The sequence below is a fragment of the Myotis davidii genome, unplaced genomic scaffold (assembly GCF_000327345.1).
Source record: "Myotis davidii unplaced genomic scaffold, ASM32734v1 scaffold228, whole genome shotgun sequence".
Lineage (NCBI taxonomy): Eukaryota > Metazoa > Chordata > Mammalia > Chiroptera > Vespertilionidae > Myotis > Myotis davidii.
Genome location: NW_006300104.1, coordinates 3,936,905 through 3,963,223, shown reverse-complemented (window position 1 = coordinate 3,963,223; position 26,319 = coordinate 3,936,905). Strand labels below are relative to the sequence as shown.

The following is a 26,319-nucleotide window of genomic DNA, read 5'->3' as shown; positions in this document are numbered from 1 at the left end:
GCCTTAGGGCAGCTGCAGTTTGTTAAGTAATTTTCAGATTACAAAGGGCTGGGCCTTTCATATGCAAAAGCCTTTGTGCAGGGCTTGGGCAGGGCGGGGTCCCAGGGGATCAACAGGATGGGCGGGCGGAGCGAGCAGTATGGCTGCTCTCAGTCCTGCCTTCAGAGGTCCTGGCAATCGCTGTGAGTGCCTCCAAGAGAAATCTGCCCTCGAGTTTCGTCGATGCCAGACAGTCCCGTTTCTCCCATATGAGTCTGGGTCCCCAGAGACTCGCCTGGAACTGGAGCTCAGAGCCTGAGACTCCCTCCCGATTGAAAACGACAACCGCGCCCTCAGCCGCCAGTCCTCTCCGCATGCACTTCCGCACCTTTGTATTTTACTTCTGTACTGCACCTCCTCTGAGTCTCGGTATGCTTTTCTCTTTTCTTCTAGTTGTAGAATTTCCACTCAGCCAGCCTTCCTGTGGTTCTGGGTGATGTCTGTTCCATCTTTTAGTTGTATTTTTAAAGTGGTTGTGCGAGGCAGCAATCTCTGGTGCTATGCCCCGCCTATGCCCCGCCATCTTGGTTTCTCCTCTAAAGAGAGACGAATTCTTGTTAGACTTTTAAGTCTATCAATTGAGTCAAGTGTATCAAGTATTGAAATGAATTGTCCCTTTGTAATTCCACCATCAGAATTCAAGTTTCACATCCAAGCCATCAAAATATATAACATCTAGAGCAAAAGAAATTGTTTTCCTAAAATACAGATATATTTGAAAATGTTTAGTGGCATCCATGTATGTTTCACAGCCAATGTCACATATATCCGAATCACTTGGAGCATTTACTAACTATGCCAATTCCCAAACTCCTCCAAGATTTACTGAATTATTTTGGAGAAAAGGCTAAATTTCTAGATTTATTAAACATCACAAATGATTCTCACCTATGCTTGAATCTGAGAACCATTGGCCTAATGTAGTAGTTCCCAAAGTGTGATCTCTGAACCAGCATTTAGCATATTGAGGAACTTGTTAGAAATGCACACTCCAGGCCCCATCCCAGAATTACTGAATAAGAAACTTTGTGGGTAGAACCCAGCAATCTGCTTAATCAATCTGTCCAGGTGATTTTAGTGCACATGGCATGAACACTAATGGCTCATTTGAGAACCACTGGGTTATGATATTGGAGACTTGAGCTCTAATCCTAGTTCTATTTAATACAACCTAATAGAATGAATACTTTAAGGGCAGATGCTTGACTTCTCTCATCTTCAGCTACTGGCTGGGAGGTTGAGGAGTTTGTGAAGGAAAGGGCTCAAGGGATAATCAGAGTTTCATAGAAGAACTTAACTAGGATGCATGAAGAGAGGACTCAAAACTAGGTCCAGCCCTAGCTGGTTTGGCTCGGTGGATAGAGCGTTGGCCTGCGGACTGGAGGGTCCCAGGTTCGATTCTGGTCAAGGGCATGTACCTTGGTTGCGGGCACATCCCCAGTGGGGGGTGTGCAGGAGGCAGCTGATCGATGTTTCTCTCTCATTGATGTCTCTAACTCTCTATATCTCTCTCCCTTCTTCTCTGTAAAAAAAGTCAATAAAATATATTTTAAAAAAAAACTAGGTCCAATGAGAAACAAGCAAAGGAATAGGAAGACTTGGCCCACAGAAGAGAAAGTTGGGAAGACATAATATCTGTCTTCGTGCATTTAAAGGATTGGTGTGTGAAATAGAGATTTTACTATGACTCCAAGATATAAAACTAGAGAGCCAGTAAAGTAAACTACAGGGAAATTCTGTTCAGCATAGTTTGACAAATTGTCTAACAGTCAAAGCTATTCAAAGAAGGGATGGACTACCTCATAAGATAGTGAGCTCTCTATTGTTAGAGGTACCCCATGGTAGGCAGTACAGTCACTTGAGTGATTGAACTAAAGTGACCTTTCAAGCTTCTCCCAATGTGAATATCTGATATCTGAAGTCTCTTCCTTAAGTTAGATTAATTCTATTACAATTTCATTGCATGTTAGTGGTTTTTTTAAAGATGTTGTTCCAGATTGTTTTGGGCTGGGCACCATAACTTTGAATCTATGTAATCTGTGAATCTGTAAAGTAGATGGTAGGAAGATGAGTAACATTAGAATAGCTATATTTCCAAAACTGAAATTGTTTGGTTTTGCTCTTAATTCCTGCTAGAGGCTGGCTATTGATTCAGTAATTATCTGGAATGAATAGAGGAGTAAGGTAACAAGTTCCTTTCCCAAATGTTGTAAAGCAAATTGTTTCTCCAGAATGTATAATTGAGAGATATTGTTGTACCTACAGGCTTTAAGAACTTAAGAGGACATCTTCTGGGAAATTCTCAGTTACGTAGTCATTGAATTGGAGTCATATAATTTCTGCTTCTCGATTGTGCTTGCACGTACACATGTAGGCACTAATATGTTTTTCTATACCCAATTGAGGAAAAGAAGTAGTCAAGAGACCTTTAACTCTAGGTTTTGATTACTTATCTAAATAAGTAATCATCTGTAGAAATTAACTTAGGTGAAATTTAGTTTCCTTGAGTTACAGACATATAGATGATTAACATCTAATTTTTAAATTTTTCTCTAAGAAAAGAGGCATGTAAATGTGACTATGTTTTATCTGACTATTCTTTCTTGACTTCGGGATAATATTTATAATTTAATATACTTAACATAATAATTATAAGAACCTACAATTCTCTCACATTAAATTTATATAGTAATAAAGTTAACTCCTTATCATGATTTTTGAAAGGATGACCACTTTATCATAAAAAAAAAAAAAGCTTGGCTAGTGTTGCTCAGTGGTTGAGTGTTGACTTATGAACCAGGAGGTCTCAGTTCAATTCCCGGTCAGGGCACATGCCTGGTTTGCAGCTTCAATCTCCAATAGGGGGGCTGCAGGAGGCAGCCAATCAATGATTCTCTCTACCTTGATGTTTCTCTCTCTCTCTCTCTCCCTTCCTCTCTGAAATCAATAAATATATATTTTTAAAAAATAATTGTTCAAAGTGTTTATTGGTATACTAGAGGCCCAGTGCATGGATTTGTGTACTGGTGGGGTCCCTCGTCCTGGCCTGCGCCCTCTTGCAATCCCAGGCCCCCTCGGGGGATGCTGGAGAGCCAGTTTTGGCCTGATCCCTGCTGTGCATTTGTGCACTGGACCCCACCAGTGCATTTGTGCACTGGGCCTCTAGTATGCATATAAGATCTTTGGTTAATCTTTTTCCACCCCCTCTTCCCTCAGATTCATCAGTCTGTTCCACGTTTCTATACCTGTGGTTTCTGCTCCTGTGTTTAGCCTCTGCCCCCTGGTGGTCAGTGCACGTCATAGCTACCAGTTGGATGGTCACATTATATTTCACCAAAGAATGAGCAATAATTTAACCCTGGAGGTTGGGTACTTAGGTTATATCCAATTTTTCACTCTTACAACATTCTGAATATTTTCATGTATAAAGCATTTTCTGTGATTTGAATTATTTTCTTGGAACAAATTACAGAAATAGAATTACTGTGTCTGATTTGGACATTTTAAAGATATTTGTGATAGTTGATAACATTGTGGGGTTTTTTAATGTGGTAGAGTAATGACGTTTTTACATAGACCGAATAGTCCCATGGATTATTATGTTAGGTTAAGCTTTATTATTCATGGTATACTTTGTAACTCTTTTTGGTTGTTGATATCTTCAGATTCTCTAGTAATAGTCAGTAGTCTGTTAAGCACTTTGCTCAAGACTGAAATGCTAATGCTTCTCTTTTTCAGGACTTGGAGGGAGTGGACATCATCCTAGGTGTCTGCTCTAGTGGCCTTCTGGTTTACAAAGATAAGCTGAGAATTAACCGCTTTCCTTGGCCCAAAGTGCTGAAGATTTCTTATAAACGTAGCAGCTTTTTTATCAAGATTCGGCCTGGAGAGGTATAGAATTTGTGTTTCTTTCCCCCCACCCCCCACCCCTGAATCAAACACAGACCATGTCTACAATATCTCGTCGCTTCCTTTTTTTCTTGTTATGTCATCTAAGAGGTCTCTCTATAGTTAACTATGCAGGAGCTGATATTCTATTTTCTCAGTCAGTCCTGTAATGCTGCTTTTCCTCCTTGCTACTGGTTTTCTGGGCTTTTCTCTTTATGTAAGTAAATATACCATGGCCAAAAGTGAAACTTGCATTGATAAACTTGTTCCTTGTTTACTCCAGGTAAAATCTTCATGGAAAATAGTTTTAACTTGAGTAGCATGAAATTTTTAAATTGAGGAGTTTAAGTTACTTATGTTTTGTACCACCAATCTTTTACTCATTTAATTAAAATGTATTTATATGCGTAGCTTCTAGTAGTTACTGGGAATATATTCCAGGCTCAAGTTCTAGATTTTTAATAAAGTTGTTTAACTTCGTGTCAGATAATTCAATTATTAGTTGGTGGGAAAGTTTCAGGATATATTAATGCTGACCAAATTTAACTTTTATATTAAATAGTCATTATGTATAGAGGAAAATTGTTTAAGTAGGAATTAAATTTTTTTAAAACTTCTACCTCCTACTCTGCCACCTACTAAGTAAAAGACCCTGGAGAAATCTAAGATTCAGCTTCTTTATCATTCAAGGTGGAAAATACCTTCTCTGTCAGGGTTGATTTGAAGATCAAATGAGAAGACAGCTGCAAAAAGTCTAAGCTGGAAAACATTATATTAATTTAGAGGGTTTTTTGTGTGTGTATATCACCATCTGCTGGTGGAAATGGCTCATTATTTGAGCATGGAAATACTGGATGTTCAGCCTTAAAAATCACATAAGAATGATCATTGAAGGATTTATTTAGTACCATAATTATTTACCTGTGCCTTTCACAGAACAATCTCTGTGTTCTGTTAAAGAGTTTCAAACTAAGAGTCATTCAGTCAACAGATATTTATTGAGGGCATTCTTTGTGCCATGCACTACTCTAGTGAGTAGACAGTGAATAAAAGTCCTTTTATTTTTGTGGGAAGGCGCACGCGAACGCACACACACACACACACACACACATTTTAATAAATTTGATAATAGAAGTTTTTGGTTTCTTTAAATGTCAACTATATAATATATACTAAAATTGCAGAATTCTTACTTTAAGAACACAACCAGGAACAACAGTAGGATTTCAATAAGTGTAGTATTATGACTATAGTAGATGATTTGGAAGTAGCATGGTTTAGTGGAAACCAAGAAATTCTGGTTATGCCACTTCATAACTGTGAAACTGAGAAGTAACTTGTCTGACCTCAGTTTTTTCATGTGTAATACGATCTAGTTATAGCATATTGGCAATAATAGGCACTAGAAATAAATGTCAGTTTCCTTTCCATCTTAAAAAGTATGCTTAAAGCAGACTAGCAGGATATGGTTTGCTTCAGTCAAAGAGGTATCAAGATAAATTAATGATCAATTAAAGTAAAAGAGAGAAGGCAATTAATAATTCAAGAATTGGTTAGAGCCAAAATCTTTCATCTTTAAAAAAATTTTTTTTGTAATCCTCACCCGAGGATATTTTTCATTGATTTTAGAGAGAGTGGAAGAGAGAGGGAAAGACAGAAATATTGATGTGAGATAAACGCATCAATTGGTTGCCTCCTACATGAGCCTGAACAGGGCCAGGGCTGAGGATGAGCCTGCAGCCTTGTTGGTTGCCTCCTACATGAGCCTGAACAGGGCCGGGCTGAGGATGAGCCTGCAGCCTTGCAACCGGAATCAAACCTGGGACCCTTCATTCCACAGGCCGATGCTCTGTCCACTGAGCCAAACTGGCAAAATGTTTCATGCCGGGAGCCGGTCCATCCTTGCTGTTTCAAGGGACCTGGCATATATGGCATACTGTTCTTAATATGTTTGGTCACCTTCTTGGCACTATGTGTTTTAACCAAGGTCACCTCTCCGAGGGGGGTTATTTCCCCAGGTAGAAATTTTCCCCTGAATTTAGGGAGGGAATAAAACCTCTTAACTGCCAGGCGGGTAATTAATCACTATCTTTACTCCCTGGAATAGCGATAAGAAACACTCTAACCTTTGCAATAGAAATTGACAGGATTAAAATCAACTGGTATAAATACAGATGTAACAAGACAATAACCACCAGAACTTCACTGGAGATCCAGACCGGAACTTGGCTGGAGATCTTGGCTAGAGATCCTGGCTAGGCTGCTGATCAACTGAACGCTGTTTCTGTGTCATTCCTTCTTCGCTGACTCCGTCCACACCTTTGGGGACCCCTGGACCTGCTGGGGTTGGACCCCAGCAGTTTCATCTTTAGCTCCTATTACTAAAAAAACAATAAATAAATAAAATTGCATAATAATATTGTTTGATTGGAGGAATCATCTACTATCTCATTCCCTGAGCATTAAGTAGTCTAGTATCCCAAGTGCAAATGATGACTAAGAAAGAGCCCTGTCTGGACAATCAAAAGGTAACTTAATGATGACCCAGAAAAATGTACTCTGTATGTGTGTGTTTCTGAGCAAAATAAGATGCATAAATAATATAAGATGCATTTCTTGGCTTCCTTGTTGTGGAAAAAGCCACCTCGGTGAGTAAATTTCTTTTTGTAAGTAGGAAAATATTTTAAATATTTTATGCCTTTAGGGATGTTCTTTTTATTCTTGATGACCTTTTCTGTAGTACCATATTTCTCTGGTCCTTATCACTATAGTCAAATAATCCTTTATGTTCAATGTTTATTTGTGTTTTTATAGCAAGAACAGTATGAAAGTACCATCGGATTCAAACTTCCCAGTTACCGAGCAGCTAAGAAATTATGGAAAGTCTGTGTCGAGCATCACACATTTTTCAGGTATTGTTCTCACTTTAGTATTTTTCAAGGATAAGTTGTTTATGCAAGTTTCTGTTTTAAGTCTGCTATTAAAATTCTCTTTGAATGGCTGACATTTTTTTATTTAGCTCAGGTAAGACCATCTTAAGCAAGACAAAATGAATCCAGTTCTCCTTTGGGTTGAAAAACATGCCTCAGAAAAGAAAAAAAAGAAAAAAGAAAAACATGCCTCAGCATTCCCAGAGCACCTTTCTGTGTGTGGTAGTAGGAGTAGAGAAGTGAAGATAGGAACCTGTGTTTATTGGGGGCTCTGTGATTGCTCTAACTGGAGCTGAAATCAATCCTATCAGGAGGAGGTACCCTGACTACCTCCACATGTAATTTCTCTAAGTAGTGCTTAACTACTTTCTGTGTGGGGCTTTTTAACTGAAAGATGAAAGGTATGAAGCTGATCATTATCTTGGCTCTAATCAACCCAGAAAGGGAGCACAGAGAACCATCTTTGAAGCTCAATCGTATCAGATGATCAGAAGAAAGTTTTCTTCCCTCTGGTTTTCAAGAGGCCATATCATTAACCCCCGTCTTCATTTACCAAGCATTTTCTCAGTGTAGGTACCGTACTAGAAGATAGTTCTATTCCCTGTCCTGATAGAACATGCAGTCTAGCAGAGAACACAGACCTTAGACAGATTACTGTGTTGAAAGGAGAGTCAGCTTGTTATTGTCAGCTTGCCTTTTTAAGAAAAGTTCTTTATAATGGAAAATTGCATACATAACAACAGTAAAGAGACTAGTACAGTAAAGAAACTAGTATAATGCATATCACCCAGCTTCCATAATTATCATCCCAAGGCCAGTCTTGTTTTATCTATTATGCCACCCAATTCTTCCCACTACTTCCTAGATTATTTTGAAGCAAATCCAAGACCTCATGTCACATCATTCATAAATAAACTTGATTCTCAAATGGCTCTCAAAAGAGAGAATCATGATATATTTTCCTTCTAGTTGTATTTTTCATTTCATACTTAGTATTACAGCACATTGGACAGGAAGAAAAGCCAGGGAAAATAACATTTAAATTCTCACTTAAAAATAAAACATGAGGATACATTTTATACCCATTTAAAGAATCTTAATCATTGACTTTAAGATTTTTGTTTATGCTTTCATCATCCTCTTCTTTAAAATCAAACCAATAGAATAGAGTTTTTAAAAAGGGTAAGGAAAAGTAAAAAAAAAAAAAAGTTATTTTGAGTTTTAATATCTATGCTATAGATTTCAGCTACAACCAGTGTATTTACTTGTAGGATAGCATATTTAAATCCATTGCATCAAAATAAGAGGCTAAATTAATATGTAATGCTTCGTTACATAAAAGAAAGTCAGTATTTGCTGAATTAAAATAAACGATCCCCAAGGAAAAAATACTTTTTTTATAGTATTTGATGTAATAATTTATGTATTTATTCAGCAAACATTTATTGAGTTCCAAATTCATGCCAAGCACTATGCCAGAAGTGAAAACATAAGGATGAATAAGTGGAGACCAGCACATAAATTGTTTCAATTCAGTGTAGTAAATGCTGTGACTAAAGAGAGCACAGGGTACTGCATAAGAAGATGGGGTTCCTAACTGAGTTGAAAATACACTAAATAACCTATTAAATAGGTTACCAGGGATTAATTGAGTTTGGAGTGCATTTGACAAAATTATTCTAGTAGAGTGGAAAAAGACCTCTGATTTACAATAGCTAAGATTTGGAAACAGCCTAAGTGCCCATCAGCAGAAGAGTGGATTAGAAAACTGTGGTACATCTACACAATGGAATACTACGCTGCTGTATAAAAGAAGGAATTTTTACCATTTGCAACAGCATGGATGGAATTGGAGAGCATTATGCTAAGCAAAATTAGCCAGTCATAGAAAGATAAATAGTACATGATCTTACTCATTTGTGGAATATAATGAAAAACATAAACTGATGAACAAAAACAGAACCAGAGTCATGGAAGCATTGAATAGACTGTCCAACCTATGAGAGAAGGTGGAGGGGTGAGGGGGTAAGAGATCAACCAAAGGACTTGTATGCATGGATATGAGCATAACCAATGGGCACAGATAGGGAGGAGGGTCGGGGGGGATTTGCTGAGGTTGGGGGCAGCCAGGGAGAGGTCAGTGGGGGAGAAAGGAGACTTATGTAATACATTAAGCAATAAAAAAGTTAAATTAAAAAAAAGGAAAGAAAAAGAGCTCTGTTACTGCCCAACCTTTTTACAGCTATGTGACCTTAAGCAAGTAACTTCTTTTTTGAGGTTCACTTTCTTCTATCAATAAAATGATAACAATATTACGAGGATATAGTGAAAATGTTACAGTGCTATAAAAGGATTTTGAAAACCATAGGCCCTGTCTACAGAGATATAATAATATAAGATGATACTAATATAAGTAAATTATACATGTTGCTTGGAGAAATGACATAGAATTAAAATAATGATTGCTTGATTTAAAATATGTATTAGTAACTATAAGGAAACTGAAAATTTTGAAATTTTTAAAATCTAGATTTTTGTCTTTAATCTCACAGTATCAGTAGAGTGAGATTGAATATATTATATGGTCATTATGGTATTTTCCCCCCAGACTGACATCTACAGACACCATTCCTAAAAGCAAATTTCTTGCACTGGGATCCAAATTTCGATACAGTGGCCGAACTCAAGCTCAAACCAGACAAGCTAGTGCTCTGATTGACAGGCCAGCCCCACACTTCGAGCGTACAGCAAGCAAACGGGCGTCCCGGAGCCTCGATGGAGGTTTGTATTGAATTTTGGTGATTTCCTATGAATCTAACTCTTTAGGGAGAGATAAAGGAAGTACAGTTATCTATAAGAGAACCAAATTAAAGAATGTCATTGGTAAAATGAGATGGATCTCACTAATTATCTAAGTCAGTGGAATCTTCTTAAACAAAGAAAAACTGAGGTTCAGAGAGAGTAGTAACTAGACCAAAGTTCCACTGATAGGTAGTAGGAGGTTGAATACGAATAGAATTAGAATTCAGAGCCTCTACTGCAGAGTGAAACTTAATGTAGTATATTGAACTAAAGCCTTCTTGAATGTTTTTGTTTGATCCTCACCCAAAGATATGTTTCTGTTGATTTTTTCTCTTTTTAGAGAGAGGAAGAGAGAGAGAGAGCTATCAATTGGTTGTCTCCCGTATGCACCCCGTCTGGGGATTGAACCTACAACCTAGGTATGTGCTCTGACCGGGAATGAAACCCACAACCTTTCGGTGTATAGGACAGTGCTCCAACTAACTGAACCACCAGGCCAGGGCCCTCTTGAATGTTTTTAAATAGTTTTGGGTTTTTTTCCAAGTAGAAAAGAGGAAAAGGGTCTGCCTCACTAGAGCAATCAGTTATTTTAGATCATTTGTCATGTGGCAATTATATACAGAAAAAGCAGTCCTATTATTGGAATCTCCAAATTTTCTTTAAAATAGGGAGAAAATAAATAAGTTTCGTGATTGTGTATTCTAACCGAAGATCTGTCTGAATTTTTCTCAGTATCAAGAATTTGAGAGCATTACTGAAATGAAGTAACAAGCCATATTCAGTTCTTTATGCCACTAAGAAAAGAAAAGGTGGCTAATAAATAAAAGTTCAGAAGTCAGTAACCAAAGTAGAGTATTGATATATCTGGTGCTCAGAGCATCTTCTTCACTAGCCGAAGAAGTAAAACTGGTTCAGATCCTTGTGACAGAGTGGTAAGTCACAAGGATAGCTAATAAAGATGACAAGGATCTTTCAACTTATTTTTTTGTTGCCCTTTTTGCTTTTCAAGCCGTTTCCATATATTCCTATTTAGTAACAAGACACATTTAGGAATTCTTGTTTTGCTCATAAGGAAACTAGGGCACAAAAAAAGTTATATAACTTGTGAGTGTCCCACAACCAGGAAGTTAATCCATTCTTCGATTCTTGCCAGGGGAATACATTCCTATCATTTTTTGGAGCTTTAAACAAATCCCCAAGCCTGACTCTTAGATGTCTCATCTGTCTGTGGTGGACCTGGGCAATAGTCGTTTTTAAGATCCACAGCTAATTCATGTGGGGTCCCTCTGGTAATGGAACCACTGATCCATTGCATACCTATTGTGCCTGTACTATACTAGCAGAAGCTGTGCTAGTAAGTTACAGAGCTAGAACTGGAAGTTAAGACTCCTTTTACTCAACATGATGGTTTTGAGTTTTACTCTTTATTGCTATAATGTATAAATGTCTAAGTTTCTGTTGTCAGAGGGAGCAATATAATACTGGAATTAATGGGCTCATAAGATGATCACAACCAGCACTCCAGAAATGGGAAATAATTGAATTTTTCAGGTTAAATGTTCTCTACAGACGCATCAAGGTCTTGTATTAGTTAACAAAAGAATTTATTAAACTGAAGAGCCAAAGCATCTTAAAAGTATTCACTACCTGCAACACTGTGAATATACTAAAAACATTGAATTATGCACACTAACTGGGTGAATTGTATGGTGTGTGAATTAATATCTCAATGACCACAGTCACTGCCATGATTCTCTTTTCTGATCCATAGTTTGTAGTAGTTTGATTGAGAAGAGGAAAGAAAGTTCTCTCCAGGGCTCCCAGGTTATATTTATCACTTGAATTGCATATCCATGAATATATAACTAATTTTTGCTCCACATGCTCTTGAAATATTAACCCATAACAAAAGAAATACAAAGACTTAGGTATGACATTAAAAGTTATTAATAGTTAGGGTTTATAAAGTATTTTTATAGCCATTGAATATACCTTCCCTGGTATTCTGTGGAGTTAATATCTTCCACATTTTACTAATGATGCAACTTTCTGCCTCTGTTTCAGCTGCCAGTTTCCACACTTTTACCTACTTTTCCACATGCAGTACAGATTGCCAGGGCTAGGAATGCTGGAGGCACACATCATTTGGCTCTGCAGTATTAGTATTGTATTAAAACCAAACGCAAGTGGCAAAATAACACATGGTGAAAGCACGGGCTATGTTTCTGCAATGCCAGTCAGAGTTGAATTAATTCTTTGAGAGGAGGTGTGAATACACATGTATAATGATACTTCAACACAACTGTCAGCAAAATATTTTATCACATTCCCCTGTGTTGTTAGAATTGGTCTACCATCTGCCATTCTTGCATTGACTAGCTTAGAGCACCCATGAGAAGCAGGGACTTGCAACAGGGCAGAGTTTTCATCGAAAGATAAAGTAGGTTATTTTATTTCTGCTGTTATACCTATGTGTCCTCTGAGGAATGATTTCTTTCACTGGAGATCATTATAGGGTTATGAGCATTTCTTTCTTGGTGTTGTGTATATGAAGTAGTTGTGAATTTCATCTTTTTTATCCGTTCTGATTCATGGAATTTTTTTGTTTTACCTAATCCTTACTGTTTATAAGTCTAAATTTATCAGGAGAAGTTAAATTCAGTCTACTCGGTTTAAGAAGGCAAAAACATGTGTGATACAAATTGTAAAGGTTTTCATGCAAAATAATTAAAATTTAAAAGTCTCAGTACATGCAAGGATGAATTGTTATCAGAAATATTAAATCATGTACAAACACACTGCAATCCTAGACACTGTTGGGTGAGATTTTACTACAAAGTGTATAGATGTTTTCTTTTAGTCCCTGGAAGAAGGAAGATAAAAATCATAAGAGTGTGAATGATTGCTTTGAAATAAGCGATCTGAAACTTAGCTGTCAAATAGTCGAAACCAGAACTCTGAAGAGATCAAGATTTTGTCATAAACCTATATTGAATATTCTCTCCAAAAGGTTAGTTAACCTCAGCAACCTTAGCCTGTACACTCTGTATGCCAGTACCTCCTTCCACTTCTCTTCCCAGTTGTAACAACCAAAAATGTCTCCAGACATTGCCATGTGTTCTGTGGGAGGCATAAATTACTCCTGGTTGAGAGCTGCTGGCTTAAATATATTCGAGAATAGGAGTTATAATACAAATTGATAAGACTCAAGGAGATGGTGGGACAGAACCTAAAAGGTTAGAGGTATTTCTGGTGTGATTTTTTTTCCCAAGGACTAACAGCCAAACATTTTGAATTCATATTATTTTAATCACATGACTTATTAAAAAGGAAAGTGTTGTGTTCAAAGATTTACCCTTAAACATGCACCAAAAGCATACTGTCTTAAAAGATCCATTTACCGCCCTAACTGGTTTGGCTCAGTGGATAGAGCATCGGCCTGCAGACTCAAGGGTCCTAGGTTCGATTCCGGTCAAGGGCATGTACCTTGGTTGCAGGCACATCCCCAGTGTTGGGTGTGCAGGAGGCAACTGATCGATGTTTCTCTCTCATCGATGTTTCTAACTCTCTATTCCTCTCCCTTCCTCTGTGGAAAAAAAAGCCCCAATAAAATATATTTTTTTAAAAAAAGATCCATTTACCAAGTTATTTTGTAATCATTCTGAGGAGGCTTCACAGAAGAAATCGAGCTTATTCCTTTTCCCTAGAATATACTTTTAGGTTCCTGAAATTACCCATAAGTGAATAGATCTTTATTTGTTTTTTTAAAAAAATTATTTTTGTTGATTTCAGAGAGGAAGAGGGAAGGAGAGAGAGAAACATCAATGATGAAAGAGAATTATTGATTGGCTGCCTCCTGCGCATGCCCCGTACTGGGGATTGAGCTTGCAACCCGGGCATGTGCCCCACTGGGAATCCAACTGTGACCTCCTGGTTCATAGATCAATGCTCAACCACTGAGCCCGGCTGATCTTGAATAAAGATCAGCCGGGCATAGATCTTTATTTCAAAGAGGCTTCATGGAAGAAATAAGACTTGATTAAACCCCTTCTTTTTCTACATAGACTGCATTATAGGTTCTTGAAACAAACAGATTACTAGGTTATACAATCTTGGTAACTTTTTAATAAAATGAGTTTTCAATTTCTTTTCTTGTTTTGATGTCAGCACCTCCACGCCTGACTCCTGTTAATGGAACATGATCACCTGCACATTTTAGTTTTTTTCTTATTGCCATCAATTACCTGGTTGAGCAGTACTAATGATTTATTTTTGTACCTTCTGTGTGATAGTCCACTGGACGCTGTAGCATTCATATGGTCACCTGGTGACTTCGAAGTAGTACAGTAACTCTTGCCTTCACTTATTCTCTTTTCCTTTTCTCACATAACAGCGGCTGTCGATTCAACAGACCGAAGTCCTCGGCCCACTTCTGCACCGGCCATTGCTCAGAGTCAGGACACAGAAGGCAGTGTGCCAGGTGCACCTGCCAAAAAAACAGTGGTTTCTAAAGCACAGAAGGAAACAGTGAAGGACGAAGTGAAAAAGGAAGAAGTGCCACCTGAGCAAGCTGAGCCAGAGCCCACAGAAGTGTGGAAGGTATGTCGTAAGTCCACGTATCTGGCAAATTAACTTTCCCATTTAGAGGTGTTAACTGCTTGACCAGGAAGGTTTTCAAAGCATTAATTCCTATAGAATCCTTACAAAGTTATTTCTCCCTTACTCTTTCTTAAAGAACTGTACCTCCCATGAACCTGTAAAATGTTTTCATAGAATGTTTTCAATGTCATGAAGACTGTGAGCTATTCAGAAGTTTTCACATGACCCAACCTTAACTCAGCTTTTATCTAAAAAAGAAATAATAATAATAATAAGAAGAAGAAGAAGAAGAAGAAGTCTATAAAACATGGCAGCACTGTGATCGTCTGCTTTTAAAAATGTTTTACTCATCCAGAAGGAATACCTGTATTCCTTTTTAAGAGTAAACCATGCTAGTGTGATAAAAATACAATTTGTTTTCCCTAAGTTGGATATGTGTGTAACACAGCCAGAGATTATCCAGGTATTACATAAATTGCATCTATGTGGTTGTTGCTTTCCAAAAAGAGGAAGATCCAGTATGTGGAAGAGGTTATGCTACTGACTTACTTACAGTTCTGAGTTGATTGTACCCTTAGTCACCGAACCGTATTGAAAAATTACTAATTTAATTAGCAGATTTTCCAGGAGTAACAGTAACTGGACTGATCTTTTATGTGTTGATAAGTGGTGAGGGAGTTGAGGTGCTAGTTCAGATTTATTGAAGTAAATACAAATCTCTCTTTTGACAACAGAAATTAATAGACTCAGTCTTTATAAGAAAAATGATGCCTTTATATGTCTGTTTAGAAATTTAAAACCATATAAGACCTTAGTAAGTGCTCTCACCTTGGCAGATGGATTAATTTTGTTCTTTTGGAGTCAGTTCAACATCTAGTTTATCTGTAGAGCAGAGGGCAAGTTGGCTCTGTGTTGATGGTATTAAAAAGAAACTGTGTAATACAACATGCAGTTTTCACTGTCCTTTGAGATCAACTTGAGTCCAGAGAGAAAACAAAAAACATTTGAATGATGGGTGTTTGCATTTTTGTACCAGCCAAATGTGCATGACACCAGCCATCCAGTTCAATGTCAACAGTGCCTTTTTCATGTTAGACTACCCAGTTTAAAGTTACGATCTCTTACCTGGCACTTCTGACTGTTATACTAACTGGAAAGTGTTGGATTACTGGAGTTGACAAGGGAATCTTTTTGAATGACAAAAGATTCCTTTGCCTATAAGCAGACACAAGTATCTTCAAGAAAGGTTCCCTTTGCTCTTGGGACCTCAGCAGAGTGGAGAGATCGCTTTCTGGTATATGGTCCCCATTTAAGTGCCTGAAGGGGGTCTTCTTGCCAATTAATTCTGTATAATATTGTTTTGAGATACTTGTGTTGAGATCAGACTGAAAACCACCTGTGATGACCACCTATTACTATAATACAGTACAGAATTAAGGGTGACTCTGAGTTGATTTTATTTGTAGCAGTTAAATAATTATGGAATTTACTTGAGTCATATTTTTTACTTGAGCTATATTTTTATATAAAGCAATAGCAGTAATAAAGTAGTCTTGTAGCTGTGTAAATTTCACTATCTAACACTAATTTGGTGCCAGATAGAGAGAGCTTTTTGGCATCTTGAGTCATTTGACAAGTCCTGTTTTGCAGGTATGTACATCTTGTCACTTAAGGTTCTCTGTAGGGGGCATACACAGAACTACTGCTGCTACTTGTCCTCCATTCTCAGACCGAAGTAGAGGCTCTCAATTTCTGCTGTTGGACTGCTAGGAACCCAAAGCAAAAATATCATTATTCATTTACACAAGTAATTTAAGCTTTACAAAATAATTAAAAACTACCATTTGCTAAGCATTCACAAGTCTATGAAAATATCATTTCCACCTTATCAATAAAAAATTTAAACTAACTTAAACTCAGAGAGGTGAAATAACTTAGTTTATTTAATCACATAACCAGTATACTGGGATTCAGAATAGAACTGACCTAAATTGTTAATTACCCTTGGTAGTTAAAAGTGCTATTATGGATGTGTTTCTGACCTGACAGGGTCACAAGATTTGGTGTTATCTTATGTTCTTCACAGTCAGTCCTAGAGAAAATAGCACAATGACATTGTACTTTGAAGTTATGCTGCCAAGCGTGTTAAAAATAAACCCACTGATCGATTTGGTTATTTAAAGAACTTGATGCAAAGCGTCTGAGTTGACCCTTAATAAAAACAGTTTTCTAATTTTGAGGTATCCAGTGCATTAGGCATTGCTCACTTTATTATGCTTTCTCTTAATAGTCTGTCTAGTGTTTGTTTATTTATACTTACTCCATTTGGGGTATATGAAATGACTATTACTAAAGGTATTTCAAAGCTAGGCAGGAGGCCTTAGTTATTCTCTTCTTAGTATTAAGGATGAATCTTACCCATTCACCAAACAGATGGGCTCCAGCTGCCTAGAGAGATTATAGAATGTTGAATACTGCAGCTGAGCCCTGTGTGTGCATATTTATAAACCAGCCTTAGTAATAATTGCATGCATTAGTAACAGTTTGGATTAAGTTTATTTTGATGTTTTGTTGTCTAATAAACTCGAGAGTGAAACTGCCTCCTTAAATATATTGGTCAACTAACAAAATGTTTTATATTTACCTGCTTGGTGTTATATGTGTGCTTTAACTGCAAAGATTTTCTTTTTGTTTCTAACTATCATGTATGTCACACATTGATATCTTCATTTGTAAATTTGTTTTTAAATGTTATTTAAGGTACCTCTAGATCATTAAAAAAGCAAAACAAAAACATACGGCTTTTTTAAGCCTAATTATTTTTAGTACGTACTTTTTTATAAATAAGTATAAAATGTTCATCAGTAGGATAATTACCTTAGTTTTCTTTACTGATCACTTGCTGTCCATATTACCTCTTCAGCCTTGAAAATGTGATGAACTAACAGATTGCCTTTGAGAGTAATGACCCTCCCTCTTACACCCCCTAAAGGCTGCATCATGATGATTACATATCAACTTATTTTACAACCAGCTTACAGATGCGGCTTTTTTGAAAATAATGCTATTCATAGGAACCTACTAACCTAAAATGTTTTTAACCACTTTATTTCTTAAATGTAGGGGGAAAAAAAAACCCACATCGAGGTCACAGTACCCACCTCAAATGGTGACCAAACACAGGTTTGTGCCAGTAGGACACTTGTTCCTTTTCCCCTCCCTCCTCAATTTTTATTTCTCCCAACTCCCCTCTCCTTAAAAAAATTAAATTAAATTAAGGTTCCAACTAACTTTAATGAGCCAATATTTTATCATTTTTCTTTCTTTTTTTTTAATAATGGCAAAACAGAAGCTTGCAGAAAAAACTGAAGATCTGATAAGAATGAGGAAGGTTAGCCATTTTTCACTTTCACAAAACTGCATTAGCATCACCCATGCTGACTTTTACAGTGCATTAAAAAGACAGTGATCCATTCTTTTCATTGATTTCTCTTAATCAGAAATTACTTTCAAGTAAAGATAGATGTATATTATGCATATATGCACACACATATGATACAAAAGACATTATAATCCTATACTATAATTGAAAAATTTCGTTCAAATAAACTTTCCAGTAGAAAAATACCTTTTGAAACACAGTAAAATGATTAGTAAAGGCCAAACCTATCCTTTAATAAATTTTATAAGAAATATTTCACAGTGGCACCATATTCTTGAAATCGTTGGCAATATTGTATACATATTTATTATGGAAACCATCATAGCATTTCCCAGTACTGTTAATAACTGGGTTTGACTGCTCTGTGCCTCTTTCTTCCCAATTATAGAGTGAGATGAATCAGTTTCTGCTGAATATAATATTGAATGATCGTATATAAAATACCCATAGATCTTTCTTATGAAAAGTATTAGAGATGTACATATTGCATTATGAGTATGTATAAAATGTCAAAAAACTAAGTAATGCTTTTTAAAATATATTTCTTTATTGATTTCAGAGAGGAAGGGAGAGGGAGAAAGAGATAGGAACATCAGTGATAAGAGAGAATCATTGATCAGCTGCCTCCTACATGCCTCCTGTTGGGGGTCAAGCCCGCAACCCGGGTATGTACCCTTGGCCGGAATGGAACCTGAGACCCTTCAGTCCACAGGCCGAGGCTCTCTCCACTGAGCCAAACCAGCTAGGGCTAAGTAATGTTTTAAAGTATTTAGCTATTCCAGAGATACAGGAAGGAACATGGAGTTTTAATGCTTCTTAAAATCATGTGTTAAGATAACCCCTCAAACAGGTCAATTTAAAAAATGAACATAAAACATCTTATTATATAAGAAGCCAATGAAGCCAGGAGCACTGTCTGTTTAAATAACATCATCACATTCTTCCATCGTTCATAGACAAGGTCATCCATTTCCCAGTGGTAATCATGTTCTCTGTGTGTCCTTGTGGTTCTGTGACCATTTCATGTTGGCTTTGCTGCGCTGTGGACATTTAATTTTAAACAATTTTTGGTTTGCCAATTTGCAGTTTTTCCCCGCAAGAACAGTATTTTAATTTTTTATGCTTTCTGTTTTTCCCCTCTTTCATTTTCACAGAAAAAGAGAGAGAGACTAGATGGTGAAAACATTTATATCAGACATAGCAATTTAATGTTGGAGGTTTGTATGAACTTGAAGCTTATTTCATTTGGTTGCCTGTAACTTCCTGCATTCTTTGCTGATGCCCCTTTCTTCTTTCTGTGCTGCGTTTGGTTTTGCATGCCATTGCATGGGAGAATTTTAGGTTTAAAATGCTTTTGCATGTTGGTAAACACAAAGATATGTAACCATCTCACCTGATTCTTTTTAGTTTCCATCTCTCATACTTACCTAAAAAATATATGATTGGGAATACCTTTGCCTCTTGTGGTTCCATTGTTTTACCTACTTTTAGAAAATTTTACATCTCTGTTAAAAAAAATTCATTGAATTTTCTAAGAGTATAAACTGCTACATGTTCCAAGCATCAATTTTTTTTATCTTCTGAACTGAGTGTGGAAAAGCAAGAGAAATGACCACAATTCAAAATGGACTTAAAATTTTGGAGATACCAGGAAATGATGGAAGGACAGTCAGAGGGAAGGAAAAGACACAGAAAGGAGAGAAGGGAGCCTAGCATTTAATGAGTAGTTACTATGACCTAAGATGGTTTAATCATAAAAACAGGTATGTGGGTATGAGATTATTATTTTAAAGATGAGAAAATTGAAGCTTAGAGAAATTAAGTAATTTCCATATGGTCACAGAACTGGTAAATTGGTAAAGCTAGGGTTTGAGGTAGACCTGTCTAACTCTATTACACTACTTTTCCCCCCCCCCAACTAAGAAATAGCAACATACCGTCGATTATAGCAATTGTAAGGTCATTTTCCCATTACAGTCAACATTGGTGAGAATTTTATCAGAGTTATGTTGCATACTTTATCTAGTTTTGGGCTCCATATTGGATAGGGATGCAAAGTTAATTAGAAGATTTGGAGAACTCTGAGGAAAAAATAAGGAAATGAATTATTCTGTATAGAGAAAAAACTGAGGCTATGTTAGTTTACACATCAAAAAACTCATATAGAAGTTGATGATCAAATTATTCTACAATTCCACTCAAAACAGAGCCAAAAGAAACAACCACAAACTCTGATATCAGGGATTTAACTTAGTTATAAAGGAAATATAAATATACAGGAAGATGATGAACATGGTTTCAGCCTTCAGAAGGCTTATAGTGTGAGGAAGTGGAGAGGAGAGTAACAATAAACAAGTAAACAAATAGTAATAAAATGGTTACAAGTTGTTATAAAAGCAATGAAGGAAATAAACCCTAGGTTGTGCTAATAAAAGGGATCTACTGTGAATAAGTTGGATAGGAAAGTTCTCTCTCTGAAGAGACAACATTTTAGTTGAGACCTGAAAGATGAGCATATATTAAATGTGGTCAATACTATTAATCTGGAAGATTAAAGAAACTTTAAGATAGATCACTGATTTAATGTAATGGTCTCTAATAATTACTTAAGCTCATCTTATTCTTTGTCAAAACATAAATTTTGAGTGCCTGCTATGTATATATAAGGTACTTTGATGAAAGTAACACAAGTTATGGCCAGCCTTCATTAATCATGTACTATGTGGTGGGTACAATATCAAGTGCTCTACGTACATTTACCTCATGTAGCATGAGGTTTTTCAAAGCTGGACCCTAGGATATTTCAAGCGTGGCAACTAGATCTCTTTGCTTTAGCCCATAACTAAAACTAGACCTGAATGCTTCCTCTTCTGAGATTAGGAAAAATAACTGATTTCAGTTGATCTCCTTGAACTCAGCAATATAGCCTCTCCTAATTCCAAACATGCCAGTTTCTTGGCCTCCTCTTAACTGGAACCTGCAGTACCAATCATATATTTGTCATTTGTTTCATGAGGTGTGTTATGGCTTCTGAGACTCATAAAGTCCCTGTGTGTGGTGTGTTTTTCCCCAGCATTTCACTGACAGCCATGAGAGGGGATTTCTAATAAGTGTGTGCTTGAAAATTAAAACTACTAACTACCTTTTGAGAATATTTTATATTTAATGAAGTGTTTTGGTTTGATTGCTGCTAAAATTAAAATAGGATAGGCATCAAAAAGTGTCTAACCTGAGAACAGCCAAAGTAATTTGGCTAACCATCATTCTCTAGTTATTATAAAAGTTTGGGTGTGGTTTTTTTTTCCTCTTAGGAAATTCTCTCAAGTTATCTGTCACTCTAGCAGTTGTTTTTTGTTTTTTTTTAAGCGTCCCTCCTCCCTCTACTCCTACCCTACCCCCACTAATGCTTTGTTCTGGCACAAATAAGGTCGGGTTAATTTTTAGATGTACCGCCTCCTCCTCCTCCATCTCCCAGAGGGAACCTGTAGCAAGTGTCTATGACAAATTCTATTTGGAACAGGTCCCTTTGAGCTCTTAATTCTACTCTGTGCCCCCACAGGTTTCCAACAGCCAGCTAAGAAGGATGGAGAAAGCTCCCTCAGAAACCACTGATGTTATTGAAACATTTATTTTCTCAGGTTCCAAGCCAGAGAAAAGCTAGGCAAGAAGAGTAACAAACTCTCGTGTTAAAAGGTTAACCTAGAGAGTCATAGTCTTACCATAGCATCTCTTGCTCATTTATATTTTACTCCATTCGTTCTTTTAACTCTCCCCCAAATGTTAAGTGTTCTTGGCCTGAGCGGATTTAATTTCCAGTCAGGTGCTGGGTCACAGGTCCTTACATGCCTGGTGAGTTCAGATGCTCAGCCTACTACAGAGTCTTTGAGCTTGTTTATGCCTTTTCTCTAGCTAGTAAACATGCTTTTCTTGCTTTCACATAGAACAAAAGTGCAAACTGTTGTTTCCCCATGGTGAAGCCCATGTTCATGAGCTATACTTACACTTCATCCCAGAAAGCAAGAGGTACTCTTATACGGGAGCTACAGGATTGCCCTTTTGGGGTTAGTTTTCTCTTTGAATGACCGCAAATCAAATATACATGGTTCATTCTTTTTTTTTTTTTAATATATTTTTATTGATTTCAGAGAGGAAGGGAGAGGGAGAGATAGATAGAAACATCAATGATGAGAATCATTGACTGGCTGCCTGCTGCACGCCCCCTACTGGGGATTGAGCCCACAACACAGGTATGTGTCCTTGACCGGAATCGAACCCCGGACCTTTCAGTTCATAGGCCGACGCTCTATCCACTGAGCCAAACCGGCTAGGGCTACATGGTTCATTCTTGCAAAAATAAAAGGCATGGACTACTAAATGAATTTTCTGAATGAATATCTCCAGAATCAAAGTTGTGTCATGTGCCTTACTGTTTCTTTTTTCCTATGCTATTGGTTATTTTCCCTTTGACACTGCTTTTGAAAAATATCTAATGTAGTTGAAGCCTAAATTGCTGCAGAAAAAACTTTTAAAACAAATTTTTATTTCAGTGAGTTCCATTTTTTTTCCAAATGAGGCTGTTCCCCACAAGAGTAAAAAAGAAAAAAAGAAGACAAATCCCAAAATTCACATTGCATATTAGGAGATATATTTAGTGTTTTGCTTTTCTTGGATACAGAGCTGCCTTGATATATAACAAACAGAATTTTTAGCAGTCATCAGGTGACAGGCTCCCACATATTTTGATCTCAAGTATAAATCTTTTGAGTTTTTTCAGAGAAGAATTTTGGCAAAGAACATTTGAGTTTTTGTCTTCAAGTTGTATTTCTCAGATTATTTCTGGCCAAATCTCCCTTTTGAAAGTTGTTATATACCTCCCATTACTTAAACCTAAGTATTTCTCATTATTACAAGCTTTACCAACCTTAGTTTTGATCATTTCTCCCTAGAATATGCCCTTTAAGTGCCTACCCCTGGTTGTCCAGTATGCACATCTGCTGGAACAGTTGAGGTATTTTAAATTGTCAAGGAGGTATATAAATTATTTTATGAATTCTTGTTAAATCACTCCCAATTCATTGACGTTTAGTAGAAGAAGGCCCCTATTTTTTAATTGTACTAAGGGATAAAGTGAAGCTGTCAGAGGCTGGAAAGCATAAGCCTTTTAGTTTATATGAATAGTATTGGCAAAGGGAAAAAAAAGCCATTATATGACATACCCCTGAGTAAATATTCAGAGATAGTAGCAACCTGCTCTGGAAGCTTGAGCCTGAAATTTCAGTAACTTTTTTTTTTTTTTGTAATCTTGGAGCCAATCACTTTCTCACAGAGAGATAGTCTTTTTTTTTTCTTCTTTTAATTATAGTTGACATACAATATTATATTAGTTTCAGGTGTATAACTTAGAGAATCAACATTTATATACTAGTAATAAATTCTTATATCAAGAAAGGACTATTCCTGTTTACTAAAAACCAACAACAGCCACTAAATAATAGGGAAGCAAAACTATCTCTAGGTAGAAATAGAGGAATATTGTATAGTTGCAACTCACCAATGCAAGGCAGTCAGTGATAGAAACTGAATCTTTCACCGTGTCCTTCATTTAACAGTTTCTCCTTGTCTATTGCTATCTCCATCCTGCCTGAGCTGAGCCTAAATCAGTTTATATCAAGCTGAGGCTAATTGAGTATGAGATTACCTTCTTGGGATGAGGAGTTGGAGATCTAGCGCTGTGTCATAATGGGAAGAGAGTTGTAAAATTGAGTGAGCTTCTAATGGGTTATATAACTGCTAAGCGCTATGGGGTTTTGATGCTTCACTGCTTCCAAGAAAAGCACCTTGTTGGGAAAAAAAAGGCAAGCAATTATACCATGTTGTATATTTACAATTTATGGGTTAGCTGTATCTATCCCTGGATGTGGTGTGTTTTCTACCAGTGCTCATAATCTGTGATGGGCTTCCCTTGGTACTTTTTTTCTCTGAGTATTTATTGTTTTGCATCTTTACCCTTCCAACCATAGGATTTAGACAAAAGTCAAGAAGAGATCAAAAAACATCATGCCAGCATCAGTGAACTGAAAAAGAACTTCATGGAATCTGTACCTGAACCACGGCCTAGTGAGTGGGATAAACGCTTATCCACTCACTCCCCGTTCCGAACACTTAACATCAATGGCCAAATCCCAACAGGAGAAGGAGTGAGTACTTTATTCACATGACCAATTATGAGAATTAGTGAAATAAGTGTTTTTTATATTCATATTCTGTATCTGAGAGAAAGTTTAGAGCTGAAATTTAGCTTTGGTGTCTCACCAGTTCATTGCAGCTTTAAGGCATTCGTAATCAAACACTGGTTTTTTTAAGTTATTTGGACCACCCAATCTAATTAAGGGAGCCAGAGCTACCAGTAGATGATTAGGGTCTGAGAACTCTCTGTAGCTGCATGCTTCTGGCTAGTGTGTGTTTACAAATTGACCATAAGCCAACGGAACTTTATGTTCAAACTGTGCCTTCAAGGACCAGAGAGTACACTAAATTTAGTAAGGTCAAAATTAGAAAGGAATAAGCATTTTTAAAAAACTTATTTGAACATTTGAATAACTTAGAAATGTCTGGAATGGTTGACCGTAATTATATAATAAACCTAGGAGGCCCCTAAGCCAGTGAATGCAGAATACCAAGTATTAAATTATTGTATTTCAATTTTAGAAAAACTGTTGATGATTTATTTTATTTTTATGAGAAATATCAAACTTTTAATACACTGTTTTATAACAGTCACAATTAGAGAAACCAGAGATACTTTCCAGGGGCTGTTCTTTTTCTGTTATTGTTGTCATTCCTATTGTAGAAATTCTACACCCAAATAAATGAATCTGTGTAATGAAAATGTCTAAAAGTTACCTTGAGCATATATTCAAAAATTCTTTACTTAATCTTTAGCCTGCTGGGCTAAATATTTATATAAATAGTTACAATGACTTTGCTGAGTGACTGTAATGATCTTTAAATTATACGCTTGTTCCCCCCCGCCCAAAGCAATAGCAATTCTAGTTAAGAAAGGTAAAGTGATATCTTAATAATTTTTAAAAATTGCTTTCATATTCAGAATTTAGGATAAACTATCCAACTTATTTAGTTTCTGGAACTGGAGAAGATAGTAAAAGTTGGTTTACAAAGGGTACTTTCTGTATTTTTCAAAATGTGATTAAAATTGGCTAATGATTCTCTAAATGGAGTCAAACCAGTTTCACTGAGTAAGGGTGGAGAAATCCTGAATGATGGGCAGCTAAGTAGAGTTACCAGGGATGCAGGATGCAGTTGTTCCTGTTCACTGTCTTCGAGGCCTCCATGCCCTGATGGACATGGACGTAGTTTTGTATTCTAAATCCAGCGAATGTCCCCTGAACTGACTTTTTTTCTCGTGGACAAAATGCATTTCTATCTCGCCTGGTAACTGCATATTTCCTGGAAGTTTTCTTTTTGGTTTTGTACAAATAATAAAAGATGCTCAACTACTTTGGAAAAAGTAAAGAGTATTCTCTTGTATGAGGTTTGGTAAATTTGAATCAGTCTCCATTTCCAGAAAATATCTTATATCTTAATAGAAACCCTTCAGAAACCATCTCAGGACTGGTTTGGGGAATGGCTGTGTCATTCTGTGGACTTTAAAGAAATGACTCTTTATAAATTAAATTACATCATTGGGGATACTTGTGAAACTTTAGCTCTATGTTTGTGTATATTGCCCCTCTAAATGAATAATGGAATAAATAAGAACTGTACTGTGATAACCTTTTGTATAGGATAACTCCACTTTCTGGCATATCTTACTTTTTCTTTAATAATTAGAACAATATTTCTGTTCTTTGGGGATACCTCTTCCACCTTTGACAGCATTGTTGTTGCATTGCAAAGCAACTGAATTTTTATAATTTGTGTATGACCAGGTGAAGAAAACTGTCCTTCCCTCGGAAAGAAAGGTTGGTGGGCCAGAGGTAAAGCTGCTGTTACTTGTGCTTCTCGATCACAATTTGCTCTTGCCATGGCACTAAGCAGATAATGCCCCAGAATTGAACAGCAGCGGCTAATTTATTTTTCTTTTGGCAATACTAGTAAATTCACACCCACCACCTTTTGACCTAACACATAACATTCCCACTGCTGCAGCTTTTGCAGCTTCCAAATTGCTTATGTTGGCGCATGGCTGGTTGAAAAGCTGCATGCAGATGTAAATATGTTTTCAGAGAGAAAATGAATTTAATTGTACCCTATTCTTTTTATGTTGTCTTTCTTCTCCCTTTGTTTTCTGTTAAAAATCATTATTATAATTTTGCATCCTTTCTTTTCCTTTTTTTCTTTTTTGCTGACCAGTCCCCCAGCTACTTTCTCCCTGATACATATCACTTAGGGGTGTGCAAAGAACCAGTGTCGACCTTCCAAACTGATCCGAGAAGGCTGGCTCAACTGAGAGAACTTAGAGCCAAGTTTTTCCTTTCATAGATAACATCTATCTTGATTGTATGGCAGAGTACAGAAATTTGGGCGAGGGGCGGGGAACAGGGACTTGAGAAAAACTTAACAATTGGACAATTGTAAAAAAATAACTCTCCTCCAAAG

At 36.8% G+C, this 26,319-nt stretch overlaps 1 protein-coding gene across 12 annotated transcripts in view; it reads left to right on the top strand.

Moving 5' to 3' along the window:
• The window catches only part of EPB41 (erythrocyte membrane protein band 4.1), a 112,121-nt gene that overhangs the window by 48,687 nt on the left and 37,115 nt on the right, over nucleotides 1-26,319 (top strand). For 3 of the 12 annotated variants that reach the window (XM_015572274.1, XM_015572273.1, XM_015572271.1), the window contains exons 8-15: nucleotides 3,778-3,930; nucleotides 6,742-6,839; nucleotides 9,466-9,638; nucleotides 14,053-14,258; nucleotides 17,382-17,441; nucleotides 17,608-17,649; nucleotides 23,721-23,897; nucleotides 25,650-25,697. In XM_015572274.1, the coding sequence (XP_015427760.1) occupies nucleotides 3,778-3,930; nucleotides 6,742-6,839; nucleotides 9,466-9,638; nucleotides 14,053-14,258; nucleotides 17,382-17,441; nucleotides 17,608-17,649; nucleotides 23,721-23,897; nucleotides 25,650-25,697 (957 nt within the window). Of the gene's footprint in view, nucleotides 1-3,777; nucleotides 3,931-6,741; nucleotides 6,840-9,465; nucleotides 9,639-14,052; nucleotides 14,259-17,381; nucleotides 17,442-17,607; nucleotides 17,650-18,854; nucleotides 18,918-23,720; nucleotides 23,898-25,649; nucleotides 25,698-26,319 lie in introns of all 12 variants that reach the window. The other 9 variants (XM_015572277.1, XM_006776495.2, XM_015572269.1 and 6 more) reach the window with 4 other exon arrangements.